The 13,553-nt window shown below is 39.4% G+C and overlaps 2 protein-coding genes across 2 annotated transcripts in view; one reads left to right on the top strand and one right to left on the bottom strand.

Annotated features, from left to right (window-relative positions):
• The window catches only part of GLUL (glutamate-ammonia ligase), a 328,058-nt gene that overhangs the window by 164,424 nt on the left and 150,081 nt on the right, over positions 1-13,553 (bottom strand). The window lies entirely within an intron of this gene.
• RGSL1 (regulator of G protein signaling like 1) overlaps positions 1-13,553 on the top strand; it is a 99,893-nt gene that overhangs the window by 83,401 nt on the left and 2,939 nt on the right. The window contains exons 16-19 of the mRNA XM_050766098.1: positions 760-934; positions 8,886-9,024; positions 9,268-9,392; positions 11,666-11,775. Coding sequence (XP_050622055.1) covers positions 760-934; positions 8,886-9,024; positions 9,268-9,392; positions 11,666-11,775 — 549 coding nt within the window. The remainder of the gene's footprint in view (positions 1-759; positions 935-8,885; positions 9,025-9,267; positions 9,393-11,665; positions 11,776-13,553) is intronic.

Below are 13,553 nucleotides of genomic sequence, written 5' to 3'. Positions count from 1 at the left end.
ACTTCAATAAATCCTGAACAGCACTCCAGAATAAAGGATTTGCAGGCAGAATGGTAAATTCTAGAGCCAGATTAGATATTTGTCTGAAACCCAGCCAGATAATTAACCAGGGTCTATCTGTCAGATCCAGCCCAAACCTGTTCTTTTCTCAGACCTGAATCCCTATGAAGAGATGTCTTTGGATATAATTTAGTCAAGAAACTTTCTAAAGGAAGCATTTTATTTTTCTGACACACAATCCAAATCTTCTAGTGGCTCTTGTGCTCTCCTGTACTCGTTACTCTCTTTTGTACTCTAGCTTTCTACCCTCGGTTTCCTTAATAAACTTCTTTACTCCTGATATTTTGGCTTTTTCTTTGTGCTGCTTTCCTCATTTGCTCCTAAATTACTTCCTGATAAAACTTGAGTAAGCACCATCAGTGCTACACACTCCATTTGGAAGGTCACATCTGCATGTTTCATTTTCACAGTCTCTGCAGAAACCTTAGGGATTAGCATAACTGTGGTGTGATTCTATTTCTATGAGATAAGCACCTTCAGTGCTCAGTTGACATATGTTTTATGTGTGTTGTCGTACTATCTGAGTAGTTGGATTTTTCAAGTCCAAGTAAAAGGTTGAGCCCAATGGCAGAAAGTGACTATTTCAGTAGGCCAAAAGGGTAGATTCACAGCCTCCTTTCTTCTTTTTGTTATGCCCAGGTTGAGGGTAAGAGTGACTTGATCAAACAAGATTGTAATTCCTTCTTCTTTCTCTCTCAGATTTCACCACATCACACAACACATCGGGACGTTCAGCTCCACCCTCCACAAATGTCCGGAGTGCAGACCAAGAGAATGGAGACACAACCCTTGTAAAGCGTCGTGTATTTGGCCACAGGATTATCACTGTCAACTTTGTGATCAATGATCTATATTTCTTTTCTGAAATGGAAAAGTAAGTTTCCCACCTCTCTTTCGTCTGCCCTGAAAATGACTTTTCATCCTTAGGACTACCCAGCAGAAACTGGCTTGATCTGTTAGAGACACAGTGATTTCAGCCCTGCCCAGTAAGAATCTCTCCTTCTGAAAATCTTACTGTATGCCGTCACTCAGTTGATTTCCATCTTTCTATTCTTTGGGTCCTAAAAGCTCTTCAGTATTCCAGAAATTCCACTGTCAAAATGCAGTTGCTTAGTCCCAGAAAAGGGAAGCATGTTTTTCTCCATTATTTATAAATGTGGAAAAGTCCTATTATGTAACACCATGGGACCAATATTCTTTAGTTAAAGCCAGGAATTATGATAATACAAATTGTGTGTGTGTCTGTGTGACATTAAACAGATATTTTTAAGTTAAGACATACTAGTGTACATTAATTCACCTGTCAAATTTTTTATGTAAAACCAAAGTCAATCCACAATGGAAGGTCTGTAAATTTTTCTTGTATAGACTATACCCCGAAAGCTGTCTACTAATTTTTTTTAATTGATACATAATAGATTTACATATTTTGGAGGTGTATGTGATATTTTGATACATTCATATAATGTGTAAAGATCAAATCAGGGTACTTGAGATATCCATCATCTTCTTTATTTTTTTTTATGCTAGACAGATTCAAATTATTCTCTTCTAGATATTTTGAAATGTACGAGAGATGATTACTAACTATAGTCACCCTACTGATCCATGGAACACTAGGTCTTACTTCCTCTATCTAACTGTGTATTTGTACCCCTTGATCAAACTGACTTCCTTCATCCCCCCACCCCCTACCCTTCCCAGCTTCTGGTAACGACCTGAGATCCACTTGTTTAGCTCCCACATATGAGTGAAAACATGTGATATTTGTCCTTCTGTGTTTGACTTATTTCACTTAACATAATCACCTACAGCTCCACGCGTGTTGCTGCAAATGACAGGATTTTGTTCTTTTCTGTGGCTTAATACTATTTTATTGTGTATCTGTATACACCACATTTTCTTTAACCATTCATCCACTGATGGGCACTTAGGTTGACTCCATATTCTGACTATTGCGAATAGTGCTACAATAAACACGGGAGTGCAAATATCTCTTCAACATACTCATTTCCTTTACTTTGGATATATACCCAGTATTAGGATTGCTGGATCACATGGTAGTTCTATGTTTAGCTTTTTGAGGAAGCTCTATACTGTTTTCCACAGTGGCTATACTAATTTACATTGCCACCAACCAGGTACAAGGTTTCCCCTTTTTACATACGCTCACCAGCATCTGTTATTCCCCATCTTGTTGATAATAGCCACTTTAACTAGGGTAAGATGATATCTCATTGTGGTTTTGACTTGCATTTCTCTCATGATTTGTGATCTTAGCAGTTTTTCATATACCTTTTGGGTATATGAAAGACAAAAGAAGACAAGAATGTCTTCTTTTGAGAAATGTCTATTCAGATCTTTTGCACATTTAAAAAATCAGATTATTTGGGTTTTTTGTTATTGAGATGTTTGAGCTCCTTATATATTCTGGTTATTAATCTCTTGTCAGATGGATAGTTTGCAAATATTTTCTCCCATTCTGTGGGTTATCTCTTTACTTTGTTGATTGCTTCCTTTGTTGTACAGAAGCTTTTTAGCTTGATGTGATCCATTTGTGTATTTTTGCTTTGGCTCCCTATGCTTCTTACACAAAAACCTTTGCCCAAACCAATGTCCTGCCGTGTTTCCCCAATGTTTTCTTCCAGTAGTTTCACAGTTTTAGATTTAAGCCTTTAATACATTTTTATTTGATTTTTGTATGTGGTGAGAGATAGGTGTCTGGTTTCATTTTGCTGCATATGGACATTCAGTTTTCCTATCACCATTTATTGAAGAGACGGTCCTTTCTCCCATTGTACATTCTTGGCACCTGTGTCAAAAGTGCGTTGGCTGCAAAGGCATGGATTTATATCTGAATTGTCTATTCTGTTTCACGGGTCTATGTGTCTGTTTTTAATGCCAGCACCATGCTGATTTAGTAACTATAGCTTTGTAGTATATTTTGAAGTCAGTTAGAGTGATGCCTCCAGCTTTGTTCTTTTTGTTCAGGATTGCTGTGACTATTCAGGGTCTTTTGTGGTTCCATGTAAATTTTAGGATTGTTTTTTCTATTTCTGTGAAGAATGCCATTAATATTTTGATAGGGATTGCACTGAATGTACAAATTTCTTTGGGTAGTGTAGACATTTTAATAATATTATGTTTTCCAACCCATGAGCATGGAATATACTTCAATTGTGTGTGTGTGTGTGTGTGTGTATGTGTGTGTGCCTTCTTCAATTTTTCCATCAGTATTTTCTTGTATGTATTTTTCAGTTCTTTGTTTAAGTTAATTCCTAGGTATTTTACGCTTTTTGTAGCTGTTGTCAATGGCTTTCTTGATTTCTTTTTCAGATTGTTCATTGTTGTTGTATATAAATGCTTCTGATTTTCATATGTTGATTTTGTATTCTGCAACTTTACTGAATGTATGAGTTGTAACAGGCTGTTGGTGAAGTCTTTAGGTTTTTCTAAAGATAAGATTATGTCAACTGTGAACAAGGCTAATTTGACTTCTTCCTTTCCAGTTTGGATGCCCTTTATTTCTTTCTGTTGCCTAATTGTTCTGACTAGAACTTCCACCACTATATTGAATAAGAGTAGTGAGAGTGGGCATCCTTGACTTGTTCCAGATCTTAGAGTAAAAACTTTCAATTTTTCCCCATTCAGTATGATGTTAGCTGTGAGTTTATCAAATATTTGCATTTATTATTTTGAGGTATATTTCTTATATACCCAATTCATTGAGGGTTTTTATCATAAAGAGATGTTGAATTTTATTGAATGCTTCATCATCTATTGGAATGATCATATGGCTCTTATTCTTGATTCTGTTAATGTGATAGATCACGTTTATTGATTTGCATATGTTGAATCATCCTTGTATCCCTGGGATTAATCCCATTAGATGATGGTGAATGATCTTTTTAATGTGTTGTTGAATCTGGTTTCTAGTATTTTGTTGAGGCTTTTTGCATCTGTGTTCATCAGTGATATTGGCCTATAGTTTTCTTTTTCTCGGCTGCATCCTTCTCTGGTTTTGGTATCGGGTCAATGTTGGCTTTGTAGAATGAGTTTTTAATATTCTCCCCTTTTGCATTTTTTAAGAGTTTGAGTAGAATTAATATTAGTTTTTATTTAAATTTTTGGTAGAATTAATGCCATCAGATCCTGGCATCTTCTTTGATGGGAAACTTATTATGGCTTCAGTCTTATTACTCATTATCTGTTCATTTGAGTTTTCTGTGCCCTCGTAATTCAACCTGGTAGTTTTTCTGTATCCAAGAATTTATTTATTCATTTCTTCTAGGCTTTCCAATTTGTTGGTGTATAGTTGTACATAATAATCTCTAATGACTATGTCTCTTTTTTGTTTCTGATTTTATTTATTTGGGTCTTCTCTTTGCCTTTATCAGTCTAGCTAAAGGCTTAATGATTTTGTTTATATTTTTAAAAAACCAACTTTTTGTTTCATTAATCTTCTGTATTTTTTAGTCTTAATTTCATTTATTTCTGCTCTGATATTTATTATTAATATTTTATTCTTTCTACTAATTTGTGTTTGGTTTGTTCTTGTTTTTTAGTTTCTTGAGGGCATCATTAGGTTGTTTATTTGAAGTCTTTCTACTTTTTTGATGTAAGTATTTATTTTCTAAACTTTCCTCTTAGTACTGCTTTTGTTGTGTCCATAGATTTTGGAATGTTGTATTTCCATCTTCATTTGTTTCAAGGAATTTTTTAATTTTCTCCTTTATTTCTTCATTGACCCATTGGTCATTCAGGAGCATGTTGTTTAATTTCCATGTACTGTAGGAAACAGTTTCCAAGGTTCTGCTTGGTATTGATTTCTAGTTGTTTTCCATCATGGTCAGACAGGATGCTTGATTTTATTTCTACTTTTGGAAATTTGTTGAGACTTGTTTTGTGGTATATTTTGAAGAATGTTCCATGTGCTGATGAAAAGATTGTATATTCTGTAGCAGTTGGGTGAAATGTTCTGTAAATGTCAGTTAGACCTATTTGGTGTGGTGTGTAGTTTAACTGCAATTTTTTGTTGTTGATTTTTCTGTCTGGATAATCTGTCCATTACTAAGAGTGGGGTATCGAAATCTCCTACTATTATTGTATTGCAAGCTTTCTCTCCCTTTAGATCTTTTAATGTTTGCTTTATATACTTGGGTGCTCTCATCTTGAATGCATCGATATTAATAATTGTTATATCTTCTTACTGAATTGACCCCTTTATCATTATATAATAACTATGTCTCTTTTTAGAGTCTTCAACTTGTAGCTTATTTTATCTGATGTAGCTAAAGGTATCCCAGCTCTTTTTTTGGTTTCTACTCACATAGAATATCTTTTTTCATCCCTTCACTTTTAGTCTATGTGTGTTTTTATAGGTGAAGTGAGTTTCTTGTAGGTAGCGTGTAGTTGGGTCTTGTCTCTTTATCCATCCAGCCACTGTATGTCTTTTAATTAGAGAATTGAGTCTATTTATAGTCAACATTCTTGTTAATAAGTAAGAACTTACTACTGCCATTTTGTTGCTTGTTTTCCAGTTGTTCTTGAACTCCTCTCTTCCTTTCTTACTGTCTTCCTTTGTGATTAAGTAATTTTCTGTGGTACTATATTTTAATTCATTGCTTTTTATTTTTAGTGTAACTATTATAGGTTTCGGCATTGTGGTTACTATGACGATTACCAAAAATATTTTGTGGATATAACAAATTATTTTAATAAGATGACAGCTTATCTTACATCACAAAGAAAAGAAGAGAAACAACAACAACAAAAAACTAAAATGAACCTCTACACTTTAACTCCATCCTCTCAACATTTGGACATTTTGTCTCAATTTGCATATTTTTTTATTGCTTGTCTCTTATCAGATTGCTTCAGCTATTGTTCCTTCTGATAAATTTGTCTTTTAGGCTTCATACTAGAGTTATGAGTGAATTGCACACCACAATTACTATATTAGAATATTCTGGGTTGGTCTGTGCACTCACTTCTACCAATGAGTTTTATACCTTCAAATGCTTCCTTCTTGCATGTTAGTGTCATTTTCTTTCAGTATAAAGAACTCTCTTTAGCATTTCTTATAAGATATGTCTATTGGTCATTAATTTTCTCAGTTTTTATTTGTCTAGGAAAGGCTATCTCTCCTTCATAGTTGAAGGATAGCTTTACTGGATACAGTACTCTTGGATGGTGGTTTTTGTTTTATTTTTTTTGTTTTTTTAGCACTTTGAAAATGTTTTCTCATTTTCTCCTGGCCTTTATGGTTTCCATTGAGAAGTCTGTTGCCTGATGAATTGGAGCTTCTTTGTATGTTATTTTCTTCTTTTTATGCTTTTAAGATTATCTCTTTTTCCTCGACCTTTAAGAGTTGATTACTATAATACTTGGGGTAGTCTTATTTGAGTCAAATTTATTTAATGTTCTCTGACCTCCCTGTACCTGAACATGTATGTCTATGTCAAGTTTCAGAATGTTTTCTGTTGTTGTTTTGAATAAGTTTTCTTTTCCTTGCTCTTGCTCAACTCCCTCTTGAACACCAATGATTTTTAGATTTGCTCTTTTGAAGTAATTTTGTATATCTTATAGGTGTCTTCATTACTTTTCATTCTTTTTACTTTTTCCTCCTCTGTCTCATTACATTTGAGTTCTGAGATATTGCTGGTAATAATCTCAGTACTATTTGTTTGTTTTGAGTTTCCATATGGGAGAATGAAGCCAACTTGCTTCCATGCTAACATTTTGGAACCTAGAGTGTCTGTCTACTGATTTGAATTTTTATTTCTTTAAAGTGGAAGAGAATTTAAAGATTACTGTGAAGCAATTCAATCCTTCTGGATTTTTATACCTTTTTCTTATGTTTTAAACTGCCTGGCCCCAGCTAACTCAACAGTCTTTTGTTTTTGTTTTTATGAGACGGAGTCTCACTCTGTCACCAGGCTGGAGTGTGGCACCATCTTGGCTCACTTCAACCTCCGCCTCCCGGGTTCAAGCGATTCTCCTGCCTCAGCCTCCCAAGTAGTTGGGACTACAGGCGCATGCCACCACGCCCAGCTAATTTTTGTATTTTTAGTAGAGACGGGGTTTCACCACGTTGGCCAGGATGGTCTCGATCTCCTGGGTCTGATCGCCCACCTCATCCTCTCAAAGTCCTGAAGTTACAGGTGTGAGCCACTGCACCCAGCCAACAGCACTTTTTTAAAAAGCTACTTGCCTTCATTAGAATTTCCAAAACATTCTAATTTGTTTTCATAGAAATAATAACTTTTCTTTCATGTTCATATTTTATCAGTTTTCACAAGTTACTAATTATAGAAATTATAGTTACTAATTATCTTTACAATAGGGAAAGATACTTGGGAAGAAACACAACTCCTGGTACACATTCACTTCTACTAGTTTGAGAAAGGTGAGAGTGTGCTAAAGATGTCCCTCTAATCTATGCAGTCAGCATATCATGGGCATCAGTCAGTGTGTTTTTCAAAAATGTAGACACCTGGTAACTCATGCATCAGTTAGAAGAGTTTGGTTAAGAGATCTTCTACTGCACTCCAGTGATGGATTTAGCTCATTTCCACAAATGCTTGTTGATTGCTCACTCTTTACTGAACACTGGGTTTGACACCGGATATACAAAAAACAACTAAGACGTGCTCTCTACTTCTAAGATCCCACAAACTAACGAGGATGGCAGAAAAGACACAAACAAAAGTTAGGAAGTGTCTCAGGATGATAGGTGCTATGGGAGAATCAGGCGCAGGAAGAGTATTTAGACAACTGTGAGTCCTCAGGTATGGTTTCTCGGGAGACCCAAAATTCTTGGGTAATCTAAGCTAAGGAAGACTAGGGGTTAGTCAGATAATAAAGGATGTAGGGGGAGGCAATGGAGGAGCAGAGGGAGATACTAGTCAGAGTGCATAGCCTCACCTGCTGCTGCTCCCATTCCCACCACATTGCCTCTTCTTCCTCACTTAACCTTTACAAACTATTTTCTGTATAACAACCAGCGTAGCCTATTAAAAACACAAACCAGACTAGATCATTCTCCTGCCTAAAATGTTCTACTGGTGGCCGGGCGCGGTGGCTCACGCCTGTAATCCCAGCACTTTGGGAGGCCGAGGTGGGCAGATCACGAGGTCAGGAGATCGAGACTATCCTGGGTAAAAAGGTGAAACCCTGTCTCTACTAAAAAATACAAAAAATTAGCCGGGTGTGGTGGCGGGCGCCTGTAGTCCCAGCTACTCGCAAGGCTGAGGCAGGAGAATGGCGTGAACCCGGGAGGCGGAGCTTGCAGTGAGCCAAGATCGCGCCACTGCACTCCAGCCTGGACGACAGAGTGAGACTCTATCTCAAAAAAACAACAAAAAAGAAAATCTTCTACTGGCTTTCCATTACCACTGGAATTAAGTCCAAACCTCCTTTCATTGCCTTTAAGTGCTCTACAGGAGTGGGACCTGCCTGCATCTCAGGGCTTGCCTCAGGCCAGCACAGGAGAGGGAAGAGCAAGATAGTCCTTAGGCCTTTAAGTCATTAGAGGTGCCAATGCTGCAGGGCCAGAATGGGTGAAGAAGGGAAGGTGGGATGAACAAGGGGATTTGTGGTGAAGGAATTCAATGCACTTGAAGGGGCACTTGACGTGTTATCTGACCTGTGGTAAGTGCTCAGTATTTGCCAATGGATGAATTATGACTGAATGAATAAAGTCACAACCTGGCCTAGAGCTGGCCTTGCCTTTTTTGGGCCAGAAATGAGTCTAGGCTGGGGGCCTTGTTAGTCACTGTTTTCATCTTCTCCTCCTCATTTCCTACTTCACATTTCTTTTTTAGATTTAATAATCTGGTAAGTTCAGCCCACATGCTGCAGGTCAACCGGGCATACAATGAGAATGATGTGATCCTAATGCGGTCCAAAATGAACATTATCCAAAAACTCTTCCTGAATTCTGACATCCCTCCAAAGCTGAGGGTAAGAAAGACTCCCACTCCACTCTGGCCTTTCACCAAGAAGCATTTCCCCCACAAGGACAATAGAAAGCTAATTATCAGGCACCTTGTAAGTCCTGGCCAACTAAATATACTTTACCCAGCAACTCCATGAAAACCATCTGCCTTTTGGAGAGGGGGTGGTCATGGGGTTCTGGGGGCCAGGAGAGGTTTTCTGCCTTCCCTTGGAGCTTCCGTCAGTGACAGGCTCCCACTCTGCGGGTAGGTGAATGTCTCTGAGTCCCAGAAGGATGCCATCCTTGTTGCCATCACAGAGGGCTACCTAGATCGGAGCGTCTTCCATGGGGCTATCATGTCTGTCTTCCCCGTCATTATGTACTTCTGGAAAAGGTAAGTATTTCTCCTTATTCAGTGACTGCCAGGTCAGGAAAACACACTTAGTTTGGAGAGAGTTTTCTGTCTTCCTCTAGCACTCTGTTTCATTTTTCCAGTATCTAGGGGGAACTGAGATGGTGTTTTCTTATCCTATTCACCTCACTCCATCCCTCACACAGAACACCAATCACTGAATCCACAGATGGAAGGCAGAGTAAGACTGAGAACCAAAATGCCTGGTTTCCCATCCCTCCTCTTTCTATGCTTGCTTGGAGCAAGAATGTGAGATTTTCATAGGCCTGGGTTTCTCACAAGAAGGTAAGACTGAACCACAGCCACTTGGGGAGAAATTCTGTTGAGGCTAACACAACTGCTTGTGCTTAAGGAGCTGCATGAAGAAAGTAAGCCAGAAGTGTTTTGCTCTGCTGTGCTCAAATCCCCATAATTACCACTGAGGGGGACACAGTTGCTAGATACTCCAATTATCAAGAGGAGCTAGACATTCAAATGTGTATTTCATCTCTTCCAAGGTTAAAGTGGCAAATATGGCAACTAACAAAACTAAAACATGGTGAAGAACCTGTGAAGGCCAAAAATCAAAAATGAAGCAAGCAAAATATATGCAGATATTTTGTGGCCAAATGCAATCTGTGGTGCACTGGTTTCTAACCTGTCCTGTGGAGATTTAGCCTGAGCCCTCCCAGCTGGTTATTTATTCCTGTGGTCTGCCAGAGTTTCAGCTCATATCTTCCACATGGTGAATGGCAGTGCCTTGGGTGGTAGTGACCAGAGGACACCTGACTGAAATGTTCCCAGACAAAGATAATCAGGACACTTAGATTATAAAGTGACTTTGACTCTTAGAATTTCCCATCTTCCACCAAAAAAAAAAGTTATTTTATTAAAACAGAAGTGTGAAATTGCTTACCAATCTCTAACCTTTATTTTAAAATCCCTAAGATAATAAATTATTTAATACAGAACTGAGAGAAGTACAAAAATCTAAGTTCAAGACAAGCAATTTAACCTTTTGATCATCAAATGTTGTCTAGAACTTAATTCTAGTTCTCCTAGCAAGGACTAAATAGATATTCACCCAGAGACTTTTGGAGGGATTGGGAACCTCTGAGAAATACATGCTTCACTTGAATGAGCCAGTGTTCAGCTGTCTCCTATGTGCTTAGAAAAATGAGACATGCTTTAGGGAGGCTTTGGATTCCTGTTCCTCCTGCAGTTTCTTTACTTACTTTCCTACATACTTATAAAGAAATTTATATTATGCAAATTGTGTTTACATATATTATCTTAAATGAACCTCTCCACAACCCTATGCAGTGGGTGGGGAGGAGTATTACTATCCCTGCTTTACAGATGAGACTGAGGTTCAGAGTGGTTGAGGGACTTGCCTAGAATCACTTGGTAAGTGGTAAAACCAGCATTAGAAACCAGGTCTCTTGGTCTCTCATCACCATAAGTAATGCATGTGTGGCATATTGGGAGGTCCATTAGGGGAAGGAGACCCAGTTCAGCAAGTGAAATGGGAAAAGTCTACTGGGATAGAACAGACTGTCCCTCAGAGAGAGGGGAGGAGGGCAGCAGGCAAAACCACCAGAGCCAAAGCGCCAGAGAAAATAAATTCAGTCTTAGCCAAGATTGACCTCCAAGGGGTCCAGTCCAAGGACTGGCTGAAGGTAGGGATAACAAGGGGCTTGGAACCAGGAAGGAAGAGATGGTGGTGAGTATTGCACAGGCTTCTAGAGAACATAAAAGTCATAAAGAGTATATAAATCTGAGTTCACGTGAGAAACCAGGTCTATTCTAGGGAAGGGCCTGCTGGGAATAGAGTGAGGTGGTCAAGGCTCTCAGTAAGGGTCAGGGTGGAAACTAGGATTAGGACCTGAGCAAAAGCCCTTCGGACACTCTGGCCATACCAGGTGGGGTCAGATAGGGATGACAGAGTCTGATGCTGGGGTGCACCTCAGGGGTGAACCTCACCCCAGGCCTCGGGATAGCAGGCCCTTTACAGGCTCCATTCACTGATGGTTCCAGAAAGAAGTCCCAACAAACTGCCCATGCCAGGCCCCCACGGGAGCCAGGTCTGGACAAAGAGGAGGCCTCAGAACAAAGGCCACTGGCAGGTAGTACTCCAAGGCCAGGATGCTCTCCTCTTCTCTGTTGGACACCCATATTCTCTGAGGACTGGCCTGGTCCCATTTCCCCTGTGCTCGGTGCTCCAGCCCCCTCCACTGGGGGTTCCCTCCTGTGACCAGAAGCCTTTCTTCCCACAGGTTTTGTTTCTGGAAGGTGACCCGCTCTTACTTACAGTACAGGGGGAAGAAGTTCAAGGACAGAAAAAGCCCTCCTAAATCTACGGAGAAGTATCCTTTCTCGAGTGGAGGTAAGCTCCACCATGACTCACAGCCCCATTCTCTAGCAACCAAGACTTGCGAAGAGAAAGCAAGGACCCAAGGGGCCAAATTCAAGGCTTCCTCCAGGGTGTTTGCTGGAGCCGGGACAGCTCATTTACTTGGCCCTCAGGGAGACGGAGGACTCAGGGTAAAGCACGAATTATCTGTCACTAGCAGTGCTAGCAGAGGGTACCTCTCCCCAGCAATAACTCCGGGACACCTCTGTGCATGCCGGTCACAGTCTATGTTGAGGGTACATGGAGAGGATGATCTGCTTTTCTGCTGCTTAAGAAGCCCCCTGCTCTATCTCCATTAAACCCTCCCATTTAGAAAGCATTTATTTTATAGCATTAAGCAACAACATTAAAACCTGCATATATAGTTTTAATGTGATAAATGTTTTTATGTACATATAATTTTTATGAAAGCTGACATATATATATAAAAGCAGATATATGAAAGCATACACATATTTACTTATGTACGAATTCACAAAAAATAAATATGCATATATATATATATATACATATACACGCACACACAGCCATGCACCACGTTTCAGTCAATAATAAGCCACATATACAATGGTAATCTCATAAAATTATAACACTGTACTTCTACTGCACTTTTGCTATGTTTAGATATGTTTAGATGCACAAATACCATGGGGTCACAATTGCAACAGCATTCAGTACAGTAGCTTGCTCTATAGGTTTGTAGCCTAGCAGCAATAGGCTATTCCATAAAGCCTGAGTGTGTAGTGGGCTCTGCCATTTGGTTTGTGTAAGGACATTCTATGATATTCACACAACCACAAAATCACCTAATGACACATTTCTCAGAATGTATCTCTGTCATACAGCTGTGATTGGTACTTGAGCACAAGGGAATTTTAACAAGGAAGAGGATAGTGAACAGGTCAGTGGCTGGTGAGGACAAGGCTGAATGTCTTTCAGGGGAAAGTTCTGAAAACCAAAGAAATCAGGTCTGTGAATCTGGGAACAGCATCAGAGAGTCATCATGTACAAGTTGCGAGACCTTGAGCATGGTGCTCCCCTCTCTCAGCCTCACATCCTTGATCTCATGTCTCAGTCCATTTTGTGTTACTAAAACAAAATACCTCATATTGGGTAATTTATAAAGAAAGAAATGTATTTGGTTCATGATTCAGGGGACTGGGAAGTCTAAGAGCATGACACTAACATCTGGCAAAGGACTTTATGCTGCATCACCCCATGGTGGAAGGCAGAAGGGCAAGAGAGTATGAGAGAGAACAAGAGACGGCTGAACTCACCTTTATAACAAACCCACTCCCATGATAATGGCAATAATCCATTCATGACAGCAGACCCCTCGTGGCTTCATCATCTTTTTTTTTTTTTTTTTTTTTTTTTTTTCGAGACAGAGTTTCGCTCTTATTGCCCAGGCTGGAAATGGAGTGCAATGGCGTGATCTTGGCTCACAACAATCTCCACCTCCTGGGTTCAAGCGATTCTCCTGCCTCAGCCTCTCACATAGCTGGAACTGCAGGCACACACCACCATGCTCAGCTAATTTTGTATTTTTAGTAGAGATGGGGTTTCGCCACATTGGTCAAGCTGGTCTCAAACTCCTGACCTCAGGTGATCCACTCGCCTCGTCCTCCCAAAGTGCTGGGATTACAGGCATGAGCCACTGTGCCCGGCCAGCCTCATCACCTTTTGAAGGTCTTGTCTCTTAATACCATCTCTGTGGCAATTAAACTTCAACATGAGTTTTGGAGGTGACA

The sequence above is a fragment of the Macaca thibetana genome, chromosome 1 (genome assembly GCF_024542745.1).
Source record: "Macaca thibetana thibetana isolate TM-01 chromosome 1, ASM2454274v1, whole genome shotgun sequence".
NCBI classification, from domain to species: Eukaryota; Metazoa; Chordata; class Mammalia; order Primates; family Cercopithecidae; genus Macaca; species Macaca thibetana.
Note: the sequence above shows the minus strand (reverse complement) of the source record. Positions and strands in the feature narration are given on the sequence as shown.